The 17,901-nt window shown below is 43.8% G+C and overlaps 1 protein-coding gene across 4 annotated transcripts in view; it reads left to right on the top strand.

Moving 5' to 3' along the window:
* Snx9 (sorting nexin 9) overlaps positions 1–6,127 on the top strand; it is a 91,190-nt gene extending 85,063 nt beyond the window's left edge. For all 4 annotated transcript variants that reach the window (XM_087193421.1, XM_004856831.4, XM_087193419.1 and 1 more), the window contains exons 15-18: positions 520–609; positions 1,793–1,907; positions 2,648–2,739; positions 4,543–6,127. In XM_087193421.1, coding sequence (XP_087049547.1) covers positions 520–609; positions 1,793–1,907; positions 2,648–2,739; positions 4,543–4,590 — 345 coding nt within the window. In that variant the 3' untranslated portion in view covers positions 4,591–6,127. The remainder of the gene's footprint in view (positions 1–519; positions 610–1,792; positions 1,908–2,647; positions 2,740–4,542) is intronic.
* Positions 6,128–17,901: the final 11,774 nt, after the last annotated feature.

Here is a 17,901-nt window from a genome sequence, read left to right as displayed (position 1 = left end):
AGGATTTTAATTGGGGTCATGCTGACCTCAGCTGCATGTAACTCAGCAGAGCCCTGCCACTTCACAGACCAGGACTTAGGCCTCAGTGACAGCCATTACCAAAGGAGCAATACTAGCCCACCTCTGCTATCTGACATGTCCATTTGAGTCATATAGGGCTTCTGTCTGACTCCTGATGTAAAACAGTATAGCTGAATTAGGGAAATCAAGAAGCATGTGCCACTCAGCCCGCTAGTTAAGGGCAGGGATGTCTGCTACAGTGTTATGTTTTGGACCACTTCAAAATACCTGATTTTACAAACCAGCCTAAAAATTACATGATGTGTTACCATTTTCTTTACTAACCATGATTCAGAGCATAATAGTCCTGAGGATTGTTTTCTTTTAAGAAAACTAATCAGGATGCCTAGCACTCAGTTCATGGAGGATTTGGTTAATACAATTCTCATATACTAGTTTCCTTGACCTTGATTTTCTGAATTCCTCTGCCAGTAACAACCGGCCTGTGTCTTGTTATAGCCAAAGAAAGATCTCCATTTCCTGATGGAATGTAACCATGAGTATAAAGGCTTTCTTGGCTGCTTCCCGGATATCATCGGTGCTCACAAGGTAACTTGACCGTAGACATTCACAGAAAGGGCAGCAGGTGGATTGGTTTCAGATGTGCACAGTGCTGTCCATGTTGTTTTATATGTTCATCTTTATCAATGATAAAGAAACTAATTCCCACAAGGAAGATTTTTAAGCTAAATTTGAAAATCGGTTTGGGGTGTCCTCACAGTTTAACTCTTGTTAGTTATTCTTTCCCCTTTTCAAAATCTGTGTAGTACCTCCGTCATGAGTATTTCACCAACTGTGGTGTGTGGTACTCTACTGAGATGGCCTTGGGTTTATTAGGAAAGTCTCTGCAAAGGACTGGTCTGTGATCTTAACTATGTTGCCATGTGGGCATTTTCAGAGTGTTGCTCTATAATTTTAGGTTTCATGAAGGGATAGCATAGGTACATAGCCTTTGAACAACTTCCAATAATATAAAACTGAACAGTTAGTTTCTCTTAGGAATGTATGTCAGCAGAATTAGAGTTGTAGGAATAGAGCCTAATTTATGCACAGAGTGTAGAGTTTTTCTTTCCAGGCTCAGGATTTAGCTCAATGGTTTGTTCCGCCACCTGCTTCACAAGCACAAGGTCCCAAGTTCGATCCCTGGTGCCCCCCCCAAAAAAAATTAGAGGTAGAGTTTTTCTTTCCAGACAACCCTAAATAACAAGCAAGAATGATAATGCTGGAATGAGAAATGTTTGACAGGTTTTTGCAGTTACTTCCATTTTAATTTAAATTGATTCAGTGCCTTTTACAAAAACCAAAATAAAATTAAGCCTTACAGTCAGCTCAAGCACCAGCCTATAAAATGCTCTTTCATAAAAGGAGAGACAGACAATGGGTGTACATTATACTGCACCTAATTACATGACTTCTGAACCTACTAATAATGCCTATTTTCCTATTACATGCCACTCTTAAAATGCCAATGGCTTATAAATATTAGGGGACATTGTGCTGTTTGGCTTTCTCTTTTTCTGTAGAATAAAACTGTAAACTTTGGCTTAGTTACGTTTTTCAATCCTTTTGGCTTGCCAGATACTTAAAGGAAGTTACATTTAGATGCTTTCCAGTGATCTTATTTGTTTTCCTGTTTGGTAGCAAGAGAGTTAAAGAATATGTTAGTATTGTTAAACTAATGACTAATACTTTTTGCTTTCTTATTAATATCATTGCATTTTATATTCCACAGGGAGCAATAGAAAAAGTGAAAGAAAGTGATAAGCTGGTTGCAACTAGTAAAATCACTCCACAAGACAAGCAGACTATGGTTAAGCGAGTTGGCACCATGTCTTATGCTTTGCAAGGTAAGAAAAAGCATTATGAGTAGAGCTAGTGGAGATCTTTTTCTCCTCCCTCTAAGTTCCCCCCACACACTTGCTGGAGAGACATGCAAGTGAGAACAACAGTTAAATAAATAAGAGCCAATTAAAAATACCATCATGAGCGCTTTGCCTACAGGATGCCAGTGTTGACATAAGTCTGTAATATTTAATTTTTCATACACATACCTGATACATTGACGGCTTGATTAAATCTATTTTTATCTCATGAAGACTCCTTTTATCATGCTCAAATACCATAAGGCTCTGTCACATTTCATAGTTCAGCTTTTAGCAGTCTCTGTGCCCCAGGACTATGGAATGCAAAGCGACTTTGAGAGGAATCATTTTAGGCATAGTCTGACTGTTAGTAAAAAGAAAATAATAGTTAAAAAATGGTTAGAGATTTGAATGTGTTTGAGCAAACAGGATGAGCAAAGGGATATTTCCTGTGTTTTAATGCATGGGTGGATGGCACATTGCTTGAGCAGAGGAGGAAGGATATTCATAGTATTTAACATGCAGATCAGTGAACATCATCCACTTACTGGGAACCAGTGCTTGCTGTTGACTGTCCATCGAGTTTTTCTATCATCTGCATGAAATGAGATGTCAAGAACAGGCACTGCTCGGAAGCAAGGTTAGGTCACAATCAAGTAGAAAAACCAGCTGTTGTCATTTGAAATCTTGAAGGGAAACTGACTGCTGCCTTGGTTTTGTTGTAGCTGAGATGAATCACTTTCATAGTAACCGGATCTATGACTACAATAGCGTCATCCGTCTGTACCTGGAGCAGCAAGTGCACTTTTATGAAACGGTAAGTGAGTACCCCTTCCATGCCTCTTGCACTTGCAAGAGGAAGGCGAGTTCATGGTAAATAACTTCAGCTATATGAAGTTCATCTGTATTCCTTAATCCTAAGTAATAAATCAGAGGAGGTTAAATTTTTAACAAAGTTTGCTTTTCTAAAGTCTCTTTTAATTCTTTCCACCTTTTCCTTTTTGAGTAACACTGGGTTAGAAAGGGCTTCTTTTGGTTGGGGATTTAGCTCAGTGGGTCCGCCGCCTGCTTTGTAAGCACAAGGCCCCGAGTTCAATCTCCGGTACCAAAAAGAAAGGGCTTCTTTTGAGGAAGGGGCATAGGATGCTGTTCTGAAACCTGAGGAAGCCCCGAGTGTATGGCTTTCCCTTCCTTCACGGCCTCTGTGCCTCTGTGCACAGAGATAGTGCTGAATGAGACAAGGTCATTCTGCTGTCCCAGAGGCTCTGTCCTCAGCTGGGGAAAGAAACCAGAGGCAGCCTTTGTTCGTGACCCAGGTTTCGTAGTATTCCAAAGGAAACCAGAAGAAAATGCAAAGCCTTCAACATTATCCTTCAGAAAACGTAAACTTTCATGACCACACATAGTAATTACTTAACAGAGTGCATAGGAAACAGATCTTATAAATGGAGCTCAGGCATCAGAAGAAAGGTCTGTAGCATTATCGTGACTGCCAGGGGCCTGTTCAGTCTGTGCCACATCTCCCATCCGTGGCACTTCCATGCATTCAGGGGTGATGGTAGGTCACCCCTCAGCTCACATTTATGCACGTCACCCTTGGGCTTCACACTGCCCAAAACACTGGTCTCCGGTAGCTGATTCTTAAAAGGGGACCATAATTAGTGTGCTAATGAATATTTGTGAATGAGTTGCAGAGTTGTTTTGAGAGATGTGCTTATGGGAAGAACTCGAGCAGTGTTCTCCCTCTGCAAACACAGGCCTGTGTTCTAACTGCATACTTTCTTGTAAATCCACACCATGGGTCTTTCCCTTTCAGCATTCTAAATGTAGCAGATTATATTTGTCTCTGAGAAAATACTAGATGGGCAACTCCTGAAATTCTGATAATGTTGATTTGTTAAATTTTCAAGTCCAAGTAGGTTATATAACATTGTAATTTCAAAATAAAAAGCCATGTATTTCATCACTGTCTTTGCATAAATGTAAGTGGCTGATACTGTGTTGCCAGGTTTTAGATCTGACATAATTTTATAGCAGAGTAACCCTTATATTATCAAATTTTGCATATTTATTCATGGAGCAAATTTGTATTGAGCACCTCCTACATGCTAAGCCCCTACTCCAGGTATTTGGGATCCCAGGATAGATAATATATCTGCGCCTTCAAGGAGCACCTGGTGTCTTTGGGGGAGGCATAGGCACACAAAAAATTGCAGTCCCCTGTTAGGATGTAAAAAAGGTGCATCCTGTCCACATAGCATGCAGTAACAGGGCAGGGTGTACTCAGGGAATCATGGCCTCACGGGAGGTCTTCAGCATTCCTACTTGTCCGAGAGAGAAAGGGACTCTGGAGAGGTGTGAAAGACAGAGCCACCACCAGTCTCTTGATAAACCGCTGGTCTGAAAATGGAGCTGACGCAGAGAAGAAGCCCAGCTGTGGCCCATGTGGGCTGGAGGACTGGAGCGGGGCTTCCTGGAGGCAGTCAGGTCCCGGGTGGTGGCCAGGCTGCAGTGGAGGGGTCTGCCTAGCACCCATGCAGAGGCCAAGTGGGTGCCAGAATAAAAGACCATGGAGTGATTAGGGAGGCAATATCTCAAAATTGTTTTGTTCTTTTACCAGATTGCAGAAAAGCTGAGGCAGGCCCTCAGCCGCTTTCCAGTTATGTAGAACAGAATGGAACATGAAGAAATCTCCAAAGTGCTTCTTTCTGACTTGGGGCAATGCAATTCAAAGTTTATTTTTTCCTATCATTTAAAAAAAAAAAAAAAAGGAAAGAAAAGAAAACCAAAAAGAAATGAGTTGGAAAAAAACTTTTCTTTATGAACCAGCTAAAATGCATTGGTTAATTGGTTATTTAGGGATGATCTTCTTATGTTCATTTCCCACTCATTATTTAAACCAATGGAAATTGTCTGTATTTTTGGAAAGTACTTAAATTTATCAGAATTTTGAATGGAGAATTAAAGGTTCCCCCACTTATATTTTACAAAAAACTGTAATTTATATGTTACCCTTGATCTTCTAGTTCTTACCCAATGTCAGATAATTACTAATTGCTTTCTTAAAAATATGAAATATGCCAGAATAAAAAACATATGTTTGTATATTTTTATAACTCTTTCAGTCCTTTGGGGTTCCTTTGTGTTTAGGAAGGCCTGCACGCCCTTCACTGGCGTAGCTGTAACTCAGGTGCTTACATCACAGGAGGGAGGAAGCAGAATGGGGCCCCCGGGTCACCTGTACCTCTCATGGAGTGTGAAAAGTGGACCATTGCCTGTCGCTTCGCAGGCACAACTGCCTGCTGCTCCTACAGGAAGACAGTGCAGTTTCCTTGCACTCTTCCTAATCCCAAGTAAGATGTGTTCTGTGCTAGAAAGAGTAAGTCAGGAAAGTTGAAGGATTGTTTAGAAACTTATCTGGCATTCCTCCTAAGGGGAGGTAGCCATCCTGACTCCTATGCCCAAAGCTGCCACCCTTCCCACCCCTCCCTCAGCTGTCCATTGGACGAAAGAAGTGCTGGGCGTAGCCTGGCAGCCACTTGGTTTGCAGTATAGAGCAGCAGACCAGCCAGTGTTCTCTGAAAGGATGAAAACCAGAGGTTAGTGTGTCCCCCTCCACCAAGAAGGAAAGCTTAGGGACTGAGACGAGTGGCGTCCTGAACTGTGTGTGGTTATGTGCTGAAGAATGGAAGAGTGGTACTTGCCCTGTGTCCTAACCTTCAGGTAGTTTCCTGATCACTGGTACTTCAGCTAGTAGCACAGAGTGAAACTAGCTGTCCGCTTGAAATCAGAACACTCACTCACTGTCTTATCCTGCAGACTGCAGCTCCACCTTCCACTGTTGCCTTGCAACCTGATATCCTGTCATTTCTTGACATAATAATTGTAGAAAATGGAAAGTCTGGGCTAGTATACATAAGTGAAACCAAAAAATAAGTAGATGAGAAAATCAAATGAACACAAGTATGAGAACTTCTTGTTCTTCAGTGTCACGGGTTTTTGTTAATGTTTTATAAGTAATTTTCCCCACTTGATTTTTCTTTTATAAAATCCAAAAAAACAGTGTTTATGATACAGCCATTTAATGTATGTACAAATTGTAAAGAATATGTATAAATATTTTACACAAATGTAAGAGCATGTAGAAGTCAACATATAAATTGTTTAAAATGTACAGTAAATTCTCAAAGCACTTTTTCAAAATACTTCTGGTGTTTTTGTGTGATTTTGTTTTCTTTGTTTTTTGTTTGTTTGGGGAGTTTTGCTGCTGCTGTTGTTACTTGCTTCTTATTCAAGCTGCCAGAAATGACCAAGGTAATCAGTTTTTCCCAAAAACATATTTCTTCTGATGTGAATTAATAATTTTAGCCCTTAGACCTGTTGTCAGTCCTGGAAGCACATCAGAACCATCCGCAAGTGTGGGAAACAAATGTGGATGCCCTGCGTTCTCCTCCCAGCTGTTGTGTTTAATTGGTATGAGGAAGGGACCAGGAAGGTGGAAAAGGAGATGCCACAGGACACAGAGGATGACAGTGGCGGGCTGTGATCCTAGAAAAGTAAAAAGAATGAACAAATAAAAAATAACCCATTTGGATGTGATACATGGAAGATTCTCCTTCAAGTGGCAAAATTTTAGGGATGTGGCAGATATACCTCTCTTTAAGGTAGTTTTTATATATAGATGTTTGATTTTTAATTTTATGAACCTTCAGGTATCACAGATGATTGACAGTTAAACGGTAACCTAACATAAAAATCTTGACAGTGGACAGATAGCAGATGAGGATTTGGAAAGACATGGTGGAAGAAAACTTAGGTCCATTTGTCAGTCAGGTAACACTAGTTGCCCAACCCCAGGAGCCGCAGCTGAGGGGTCAGCCCCTCCCACAGTTGATAGGTGTTTCGGCCACTGTACCCCATAGGTACTGCATGCAACAGTGCTTTGTTTGCACAGAGAGGAGCCGGAGCATGGCTGAGGCAGGAGGATCACTGTGAGTTTCAGGCTACCTGGGCTACATAGTAAGTTCAAGACCAGCCTGAACTACAGTGGACTTTGTCTCAAAAAAAAAACAAAACAAAAAATCCCATCAGATGCCCTATAGTAATGTCTTCACAGCATAGCTGGGACTTCGTGTCTTATTTCAAGCCCTGCATGAGTTCCAGGAATGTGTTTCCTGCCAGTGGATGTTCAGTGGTTTATCACCCTTGTGCTTCTGACAACATGCAGCCCAAGTCTCTAGGAGACTTCTACACCCTCCAGGACCCATAGTCATTCTCTCCCCACTACACACCCTCTGCTTTCTTGAAGAGGCTGAGGGAGCTTGTTTGCTCCTTCTCCCGTGTGAGAATACACCCAGAAGTTGCTATTAGAAACCTGCCCTCACCAAACGCTGCATCTGCTGGTCTTTAGTATTGGACTTCCCAGGCTCCAGAACAGTGAGAAATAAATATCTCTTGTTTATTTCACTCAGTTTACAGTGCTTTGTTGTAGTAGTATGACTGGACTAAGGACTTGCTCACACACTTGCTTGCTCTATCTGTAGCCTCCTCTCCTGTACCCTACCCTAGCCATGTTGACCTCCCTAGCTCCCATCTGTCTCTTCAGCTAGTGAAACCACCAAGCTCTATTTGTTCTGCATAGTGGACCTGAACTGCACTCATAGTAATTTGGAGCTCAGCTTGTTTTTCTTCTGTGATCAGAGTCCTGTACTGCATGTTGTCTAATATCTGAAAACACTCTCCATAGCTTGTGTCAGGTTTTCTCTTTAAGGAGGGGTTAAGAGTAAATTGGCTTCTGTTATTCCATCATGGCAGGCAGTAGAAGACTTACTCTTTTTTAAAATATAAGGAGGGGAAGGTAGTTTTTCCATTCACAGAAACATCTTGATACACAGATTCCTCAGAATTTATTCTCATGTTCAAGCATGTCTCAGTCCCTGAAGCAGACATTGCATCTTTTATCATCATTTGGTTCTCATTTTCCTTGAGGCCCCCTGGTGGATCTTGCTTCCCTGTCTTCACAAAATTAGGTATCATTATGAGACAGCTTATCCAAGAAGTGCAGTTGGGAGCATGTAACTGCTGGCGGTCATTTCTCCAGCTGTTCTTTCCTTTGCTGTGGTGACAGTGTGAGTAAGTGATGTGAAAGTGTGGAAGAGCTGAAGTGACCTAGAAGGCCGAGCTGACAAAGGAGAGGCAACTTGGCTTTTTGCATGAGCAAGAGATAAACTGCAATGCTGAGCTCCTGAAATTTGGATTTGTTAGTTGTGCAGTAGGAGCTTTCTGCTGGTCCTCAATGGTACTGGTACTGTATATCCCTCTTCCCTGGCTTCCCCAAACCAGCTTTCATAAGGAAAACTATCAATTTGCCCTGACATGAAGAACAGGAAGAAGCAAAACAAATATTTACAGAAGCAAACAATTCATCTTTTAAGACCAAATTCTTTTGGAGATGAGTTTAAATCACTTGCAGCTGGATCAGTGGATTTTGATTCAGAAGGGATTATTCTTCCCTCCACACACACCTAGACTGAGAATGGCAAATTAGTACAAATGATAGGTATACAGCTGTTACAGCAGAAAAATGCACCCCCAGTAAACTAAAATCTGTCCTTGAGGAGCCATCAACTCTTCTACATGAGGTTAGCTCTGCATTTCCAATGGTGGGGGGACTTTCTTTGACGTTAAGGCTTCTGGCCTGGGATTTAGCGCAGTGGTTCCAACGCCTGCCTTGCAAGCACAAGGATCTGAGTTCGATCCCCGGTACCAAAAAAAATGAAGTTAAGGCTTCTTTTCTAGTTGCCTTTAGAGAGACTTTTGATGATGACTGCTTCGAACTTGCTTCTAAAATAGGAATTCTTGTGCCATCGTGGCCCATGTAGTCCTGGGTGGTAAAAAGGTGTTTCAGAGAAGCATGGAGATTGTAAGCAAATTATTCACATCCATGATGTATGTTTTTTCTGGGGAGAGAATTTGTACCTCCCATTAGACCCTTAAAAGTATAGGCAACTTGATGAAGATTTAGAACTACTACTCTAAAGACAAAATTTCTGTACCCAGCCAGACCATGATCTTCCACATAATCAGCTGCTTCCTGTTTTTCTTCAAATTGCTCCCCTTTGCTTATTTACCTTTTTATGGCACATGTGAACAGAAGGAGTGCCATTAGGGGGTGTGTGCAGTGTTGTCTTCCCTTTAACCTTCAAAGGTGCAGGCTGATAGCCCTGGTCAGCCATCTGCACAAGATGCAGTTTTTGTTTTGTTTTGTTTTTAGTACTGGGTGTTGAACCTAGGGCCTTTGCACTGAGTACATCCTGGCTCTTTTTTAAAAATTTTAAGACAGGCTCTCACTAAGTTGCTAAATCACTCAGGCTAAGCCCAAACTTGGCAGTCCTCTTTCCTCAGTCTCCTAGAGTGCTGAAATTACAGACATGCACCACTACACCTGGCTAAAACATAGTATTTTAACCTGTGCCACCATTGAAAGGGCAACATAGGGCTCTTAATGCTCAGGACAATTGTGTGAGTCCTAGCGCATCCAAGAGCTCCCGCATGTTTCGCCTAAAGAGGGGGTATGGCAAGCAGCCCAGCATGAGGAGACCCCTTCTACAGAGACTGTTCCCTCCTGACTGACTGCCTGCTGTGGCCATGTGCAGCTTTAGGGTTGCATGAAGGATTTGGGAAGAATGAGGAGAGGTGCAGCAGAGAGGAAGAAAGGAAAAGACGAACACCAGGAAGTAGTAGAAAGATTTACCTCCTCATGCTTCCTGCCCAGCCTTGAGGCTAAGGCCGAGACCTTATTTACCCAGCAATAAGCAAATCCTTTGGATACAGGGAAAGTGCCCCAGCCTGGCCATCCAGTCATGCAGCCCCTGCTAAGGCTGAGGCAGGGCAAGGTGAGGCAAGGCAGCTTACAGCAGCTTCGGGGCAGAACCTCTGTGGGGCAAAGCCACCAGCACACAGCACAGATGTTCAGTGTGCAAATATGCCTACAAATGCCAACTATGGGGCATTGTGTAGTGCAAGCTTTGTCCTTGCTGAGAATTGAAACCCCTTTTAGCAGAGAAGCGAGGCCTGCTCCAGGCCACAGACAATAGCTTCTGTCTCCATCTCACTTGTCACCAAGCCTTTGTCTAATGGTCACTTTTTGTACATCCAACACGGATGTATGTTCAGCTCAGGAGTTAAAACAGCCAAAGTAACTTGATCTGCAAAAGTGCTGTCATACTTGTTCAGCATTTCCTTTGCACACCACCTTTTTTTTACACACTTCCCATAATCTGCCGGTGTGGACCAGAGTAAGTCTGGAGCCAACTAGAAAGACCAGGAATCTGGGCATGACTCAGCAAACAGGAAAAGTGTCTCTGCCTGCTGGATTTGCCAGTGCTACAGTAGAAAAGCAGGTTCTCTCAAGGGCCGGCAGAAGGGCAGTGGGGATCTGGGTAGCTCAGGCCTTCTGCAGTCCTGTCAGGCTTGGTATGCTCGTGAGCACCTCAGAAATGAGTCATGTCCTGTCCACTCCACCACAGTTGCCCTGGGGAAGAAATAAAGAACATGGGGGGAAATTAAAGAAAAAAATATATCTTAACCAAGAATATAATGCATCATTTTTATTATTAGTTTGGACAAAGAATTTAGAACTGAGTTTCCAAAGCAGCATTAATTAAGCCTTATGCTAAAGAACAGGACTGATTATCAGAGACAGGCTTTGCTAGACATGGCAGACACTCATGTCTTCTAATCTAAACCCATTTGTTCCCAAACCCTTTTTCTCTTGTCCCCTTCAACTGAAGAGAATGGAAAAGTCCCCATTGAACTCATGGAAACCAAGTAACATAGTTCCGGCCAATGAGCCTCAAGTTGAAATTTGTCTTTAGAGCTTTTGAGTTTTTCTTATAAAAGGGACAGGAACAGCTGGTCTGAATTCTTCCTACCTAGAATATCAGTGTGAAGCCTCAAACTGAGGTAGTTCTTTTATAATCATAAAACAAGAAGGCAGCATGCTAAAGATAACCAACAGAAGGAAAGAGCTTGCTTGAGTTCTTGGTGACGCTGCTGAGCTGCTTACCCCAGTTCTGGATGGCTATACTGAGACTTCTTGTTAAGACTTAGATAGTTGATGTCTCATTCACTTTCATCACTACTGGGACAAAACACCCAGCAGCCACAACTGAAAGGAGAAAATGTCTATTTTGGCTCACATTTTAAGTCCATCGTGGGCAGCTCTGAGGCAGGAAGGCGTGGCAGAAGGGCATGGTGGAAGAAAGGCTGCTTACATCTGATGGCCAGTAAGCAGTGAGTAAAAGTAGGGAAGGGGTGGGAGATACACACTTCAGACCAGGCCCCGCCCCCACAGCACATCCATCTACAGCACTCGCATGATTCAATCGCCCTTCAAAAGCTTCATCCATGGCGACGAGAGGCTCCTGAGGAACATCTAGATGTAAGCCGTAAGACTTTCCTATTACCTCCAGCCAAAGCATTCCAAAGCCTGATGCACTGGCTATGATACAGGCTATAATATGTTTAGACTTAAGTGATGTTATTCAAAAGGGAATTAACACATAGTAATTTCCAATTCACTTTGTTTTTCAAAACTATAGAGAGAGGAAAAATTTAGAATTTTCATAAAAATAGAACACATCACATGACCCCTCTCTCATACCCTCCCATACACACAAACACTCCCTTTTCCCCGGAGAGACTGTTCCTGCATAAGACAGTCTTAAACACTCAGCACACCTCTAATTGCTAGAAAGGTCTTCTGGATGTTGAGCCAAAATTTGTCCTCCTGTAAGTTTTTATGCTTCTCTCTGGAGTGACAAACGTACAGGCCTTTTTATAAAACACTTCAGGGCTGGGCATTTAGCTCAGTGGTGCCACCACCTGCCTTGCAAGTGCAAGGTCCTGAGTTCGATCCCCAATACCAAAAAAAGAAAAAAGAAAACACTTAATGCATTTTCTCTATGCATGAATCTTTCAAACCAGAGAAGGATTAAGGACAGAAAGGACAATGCTGCGTCTCACATGTGTGCGTGACCACATGCATGAGGCCCCCTTTCTCTGTTCATAAAGCACTGGGGAGGGGGCTTACCAGCTATTCCCCTTCCCCCTTCTGCCTTGCTCTTGTGTTGAGGACAGACCTGTATTACTAGTGGACCTGCCAGTTTTCCTCAAAAATAATGTCAGAAAAGCAAGATTCTTATCTGGAAACTTCATCTTACCCCCCAGTGAGTTCTCCTTGAATGGAACACAGTTCTACTAAGGATAAGCAAAGCTCATGCTCTTGGCATATAAACCGCATTCCCCACACACCGTTGGCACCCAGGCCTACTGGCAGGCTGTCGCCTGGGAGGGAGATTGGTCCTAGTCCCTGGTCCCCAGAGGCCACAGCCGCCCACATCAACCCCAGACTCTGTGCCAACCCACTAGACCAACAGGTTTGCTGACTTAGAGCTGCCAGGCCCAACCTGGTGGAGAGTTAACTTGTGTCTGGGAAGCCTGTGGCCCGGTTCTGGTGCCATCCTCGGAGAGACTGTTGTCTTGAGGGTTCTGCTGCCTGAAAAGCCATAAGACCAGTATCTGGTTTCAAGGCCCTAAGTCCAGGTGTGTGTGTGTGCACATAGGTATAGACTGATATCTATGTTTCATGTGTCAGTTTTACAGACAGTAATAACAAAATGAATTTCCAGACCATTCCTGTCAACTGGCCCCCAGCACCTGTTGCATCCAGCCCACAGGCCCAAACAAACTTTCCCAGGGAGCTGAGCAAGCAACTTCAGAGCTCACTCACCACAATTTGTGGCTCTTCCTGACACCAACTGGTGGACATTGCCAAAATGCATGTGGCTCTGTGATGACAGACACCAGGGAACCAGGAAGGGACTGTTTTCCTGCCAGCTAGTAGTGTCAGCTCAGTCTGATGGGTAAGCCCTGGTTATTCCTGGGCCTTACGCTGCCTAGGATGGAAACCACAGAATGTGGTCTCCTACACCTTCATTTTTCTCTTTCATTATCAGTGCATCACAGATTAGTCCTTGGAATGAAAGAACAAAGTTTAGACTGGCTGAGTGGCCATGTACCCAGTGTCCACAAAGAGGCTCAATTGCCCAGCCAGCTCCAAAGCAGATATTCATAGATCATTTGCTTCTTCATACCACAAGACTCTGAACATCAGGCACTGGCCAGTCCAACTGGGCACTCTCCAGACAGGGTGGCAGGACTGTGGGAGACACCCTACAGCAGTATCTTGCATTTACCTAGTGCCTTCTACTCACTAGCTCTGTCCAAAGCCTTTAACAAGTATCACTATATCTCATTCTCACATAAAAGATGAGGGATCAGAGGTATCAAGAAGCTAAGTAAATTGTTCAAGGTTGCCCAGCATGGAAAGGATAGATCTGGGGTCCCAGCCAGGCTACCTAGCTGTGGATCTTTGTGCCGAACTCTGACAGGGTCTGTCTGTGCAAAGGCAACCAAGGAAAGTCCAGGCCATGGGTGGTTAGAAGAGGTAACACTGCAATGGGGAAGAGAATGGGATAATGTGGTGGGGCACAATGTGGTCAGGTCCCTCAGAGGGGAATAAAGAAATAAAGTGAAAGGGCTCACCAATGGAGGATGACTCAGGGACATAGGACATGGGCTCCCTGAGTTGGAGCTTGGCATAGTTTTGGGACTAAGCAAGGGCAGTGTGCCTGGAACACAGCAGCCACGGGAGCCTTGAGAAGAGAGAGGACCCTACCCAAAGTGCCATCTGATGCCAAGAGTGTAAGTGAATCAACTGTGTGCTGTGCAGGGAGAGAGTTGGAAGCAAGAGGCCATTTACTGTCAGAGTCCAGGGGACAATGGTCCCAGTGGTCAAGAGGAGAAACTGCCACAGTTGAGGCTGACTTAGGATTTAAAATTGACAGCCAGTGCCCAGGGGACAGATCCAGCCCTGCTTATGACAACCCTAACCAGTGCTGGGGAAAATCCCGTGAGCCTGCAGACAGCTTCATATGATGTTTAGAAGCTCTAAAAGGGGGCACAGTGAGAAGGTGGTGCAGGGTCGAGGGAGGGCTACCTTTTCTGGTGGGAGCCACTGGAGCACATTTGTACCATGCTGGGAGCAAGCCAGGGCAGAGGGAGAGATGGGGGCTGTAAGCAGCAGGGACAGAGGAAAGCACAGTCCTTGGGAGAAACAAATGAACAGATGGACAGGGTGCAGGAAGCAGGGACTTGGAAGAAGACGGTGGGGTGATATGACAGGTTGAGCTGAGAGGTTCTTTTCACTGGCCTCAATTTCTCAGGGAAGTGAGTCAGGAAAACTGCTGAGATGAAGAGGGTTAAAGGGGCAGATTATGTGAGGAGAGAGGAGAAAGCTGAAGTCCTAGTCTTAGAGAAAATGAGCTCAGCTGTAAAATTATCCTGGGATTAACAGTCCCATTTTGAAATCATGGGGTTAAAATTAGCAAATGTCATAATGCCTGACTGTAGTCTCAAAATTCGTCTTCTACCAAAAAGCAAGGCTACTTGGAGAAATGGTCAATTCCAGACAAGAGAAGAAAATGGGCAAGATGAGGCCATGACTGATATATCTACCAGAAGACAAAGAGCTGAAGGCCGGGGATTTAGCTCAATGGCATCTTGCCTGCCTTGCAAGCACAAGGACCTGAGTTGGATCCCCAGTACCAAAAAAAAATGACTGGGACAAAATACCCAACACCCACAGCTGAAAGGAGAAAATGTCTGTTTTGGCTCACAGTTTAAGTCCATCCCGGGCAGCTCCGAGGCAGGAAGGCAGGGTGGAAGGGTATGGTGGAGGAAAGGCTGCTCATATCTGACGGCCATTACAAATGGAGTCTCAGTGAGTAGATCACTTGCTGATGGGCGGATTTACTTTGCCAGTATACTCTTGGGGGTCGTATCTTTCTGAACCTCAGAGACGGACACATGACCTGATAAAAGGATATTTCCTGGGCTGGAAGTGTAGAGCACCTGCTTAGCATGTGTGAGGACCTGTGTTTGATCCCCAGCTCCACACATAAAGAAAAAAATGATATTTTGCTATTTCTAAAATAATTTGGATAAAAATTCTTATTCAGGTATAAAATCATAACAGTTGTACATTTAATGAATCCCTTTTAAGGAATATACAAATTTGTATGAAATCAAAACCAACCGAGGGCCGGGGATTTAGCTCAGTGGTTTTGCCGCCTGCTGCGCAAGAGCAAGGACCCAAGTTCCATCCCCGGTACCAAAAATAAAAAACCCAACCCAGAACACCCTGTGTCACATCATCCTCATTCTGTTGCAACACAAGTTAAGGCCCTCCTGAGAGATTATCTAAAGCATGTCACCACATTTCTGAAGTGGGGAAACTGGAAAACAGTCCAAGGAAAATAAAGGTAATGATAACAATGGAAAAGGGAGGGCATGAGGAGTGTCTATAGGAATCCAGGAGTGTTTCCCTGGGAGACGTGGAAAAGGAGGAGCTCAGAATCATTTATCCAAATTGGGGACAGGTTTTTAATAATCGGAAGTTGATAACTAGATTCTCATGTGTGCAGAGGGCCAAACAAGAAGAAACAGGCTGGGAAAAAATGAACTTATACCTCCACCCATCCTTGGAAAGTGCTCCAGTAAAGGGCAGTCAGCCATGACCGCCATATGATGAAATCCAAAGGACAATTCCCAGTCCTCGTCCTCCTTGATCCATCACACCTCTGGCCATCATTGACCTCTGCCTTGAAATACTTGTTTCCCTTGGATTTAGGACACTAGTGTTTCTCCTCTGGCTTCCAGATCAAAGAGTAAGAGGTGCCCATGCTCAGACCAGCCTCTCTTCTTTCTAATCAGCACTCAGCCCTGGTTAACCCACTCAGGCTCAAGTCCTTGAATTTCATCTACATGCTGATTTCAAAGAAAAAACAAAGATGGAGGCTATAGTCCAGCTCTACCCTAAGGCCAACCCATAACAATGTAACCAAAACCTAAGTCATCCCAATTCCCTGTGTGCTAGTCCCAATTGTAAATGAAACAAAATGTAAGCATCACATCTTTGTTAGCATGATTCAATGTAGTTACATCAAATACAGACAAATCAGCTTAAGGAGTTCTGTTTTCTCAAAAAAGAATGCTAACATGGGCCAGGGATATAGGTCAATGGTGCCACACCTGCCTGGCAAGCGCAAGGTCCAGAGTTTGATCCCTGGTACCAAAAACAAAAACAAACGAAAAAGAATGCTAACATATAACAGCCAACCACCCAAAATGTCAAGCCCTTCCTCCCTTAAACATCATACTCTATGCTGTAACTATCCTCAAGGGCTTTGCTACTTTCCGCTGGTGGTCTCCTTGTTTGCAAATTGTTCTTGTGTATCACAATAAACTTGTTATGTAGTTAAATCTGATTGCATTTTGGACACTGATGACCTCTGTATTTACATCACTCATTACCTCCCAGCACCTCTACCCCTGGATTGTAACATATCCCGTTCTCTCAGCCCTCTGCAATCCTCTCGTCTCACCTGATGGCAGTACTGCCCTCCAAAGCCTCTGGCCTGAGGACTTGCCCTTCAGAGTTCAACATTTCTCACCACAGCAAGAAAATCACCTTGGTTCCAGCATCAACAGCAACCTCCTGGGTCACAGTAACTTTCTACCTAGTCTCACCTGGTCTGCCTCCCTCTGCCCTTGTGCTCAGGTTTCAACTCGGCAGCTAGGACATAAATCTGAGCAGTCGCTCCTGTGCCCCAAAAGCCAAGGTCATCACATGGCCTACTGCATGGCCCCTTTGTCCTCTGGCCTCCTCTCCAGCACCAGCCCTTGCTTTCTATGGTTCCTTGAGTGGACCAGACTGCTCTCTCCTCAGGATTTTGCCCTGGTAGTTCCCTGTGTGGTGAAAACCCTTCCCTCAAATGCCATGTGGCTCATCCCCTCATTGCAGCTCTAACTCGAACATCACTTCTTTATAAGGCCTTCTTAGGCCCTGTTTAAAGTTTATCAATCAAGCACAGTAAGAATCACTGCAAGAGACAACCAAAGAACTTGAGTCCCATGCTCCACAGACTAGCTGGTACTGAAAAGGTTCACTTATTCTTACACAAGGACCTCAGGGTGCCAACTAGGTACCAGAAACTGTCTTGGTGATATAGAAGGTGGAGCGTGGCAAAACTGGCTGAACAAATAAGTGGGACCTGTCAATTAAAAGATCTGAGGACAGTGCTAAATAATTCCCCAGACCCCGTATGTAGGACTTCTCACAGGCCCCTGCAAGATGTAGCTGACATATAAGGGATACAGATGCCATGAGGAGACTGCTTTTGTGACTCTTCACAATAGCCCACTCTGTGTCTTCTAGACCAGGGTATAGTTTTAGTTTTGCTTTTATTCTTTCTTTTCTTTAGCCTAAGCTTGCTCTCTGGAGTAAATGTCTCTCTTACCCCTTCACCTCACATTTTTCTTTCTTTTTTTTTTTTGATACCAGGATCAAACTTGGGACCTTGCACTTGCAAGGCAGGTGGCAGCACCACTGAGCTAAATCCCCAGCCCACCTTGAATTTTTCAAATAAACTTTTGGCACTGTTTTTGGCTTGTCTCATCAAACACCTCATTGTCATCTCATTGTCAAAGAACAATTCTTTGTTCCAGGTGAGAAGGACCTAGAATACGCTTAATTGGTGAGCCATCCCTAAAAGAACTACCCAATAACATTGGCACCAGGGATGTCCTGGGAACAAATAAGACTACACCAAACCAAACCAAAGAAGCTCTGTACAGTAGCTTCTTTTACAGTGGGAGAGATGAATTATAAATAGAAGTCAACTATATATGATGGTAGAGAGTAGTAATTGCTGAGAGAAAAAAAAAACAAGGTAAGATATAAAATGTGGGGAATATATTAGTGTACTCTGGCTTTCATAATGAAATCCCACAGAGTGGTAGCAGAAACAATAGAAATTACTTTGTTCCTCTCAAGTGTGGAGGCTGGAAGTCCAAG

This window comes from Heterocephalus glaber, unplaced genomic scaffold (assembly GCF_053883595.1).
Source record: "Heterocephalus glaber isolate CG9 unplaced genomic scaffold, H.glaber_assembly_v1.0 deba00001592, whole genome shotgun sequence".
In the NCBI taxonomy this organism is placed as follows: Eukaryota; Metazoa; Chordata; class Mammalia; order Rodentia; family Bathyergidae; genus Heterocephalus; species Heterocephalus glaber.
This window is presented reverse-complemented; position numbering and strand designations above follow the sequence as displayed.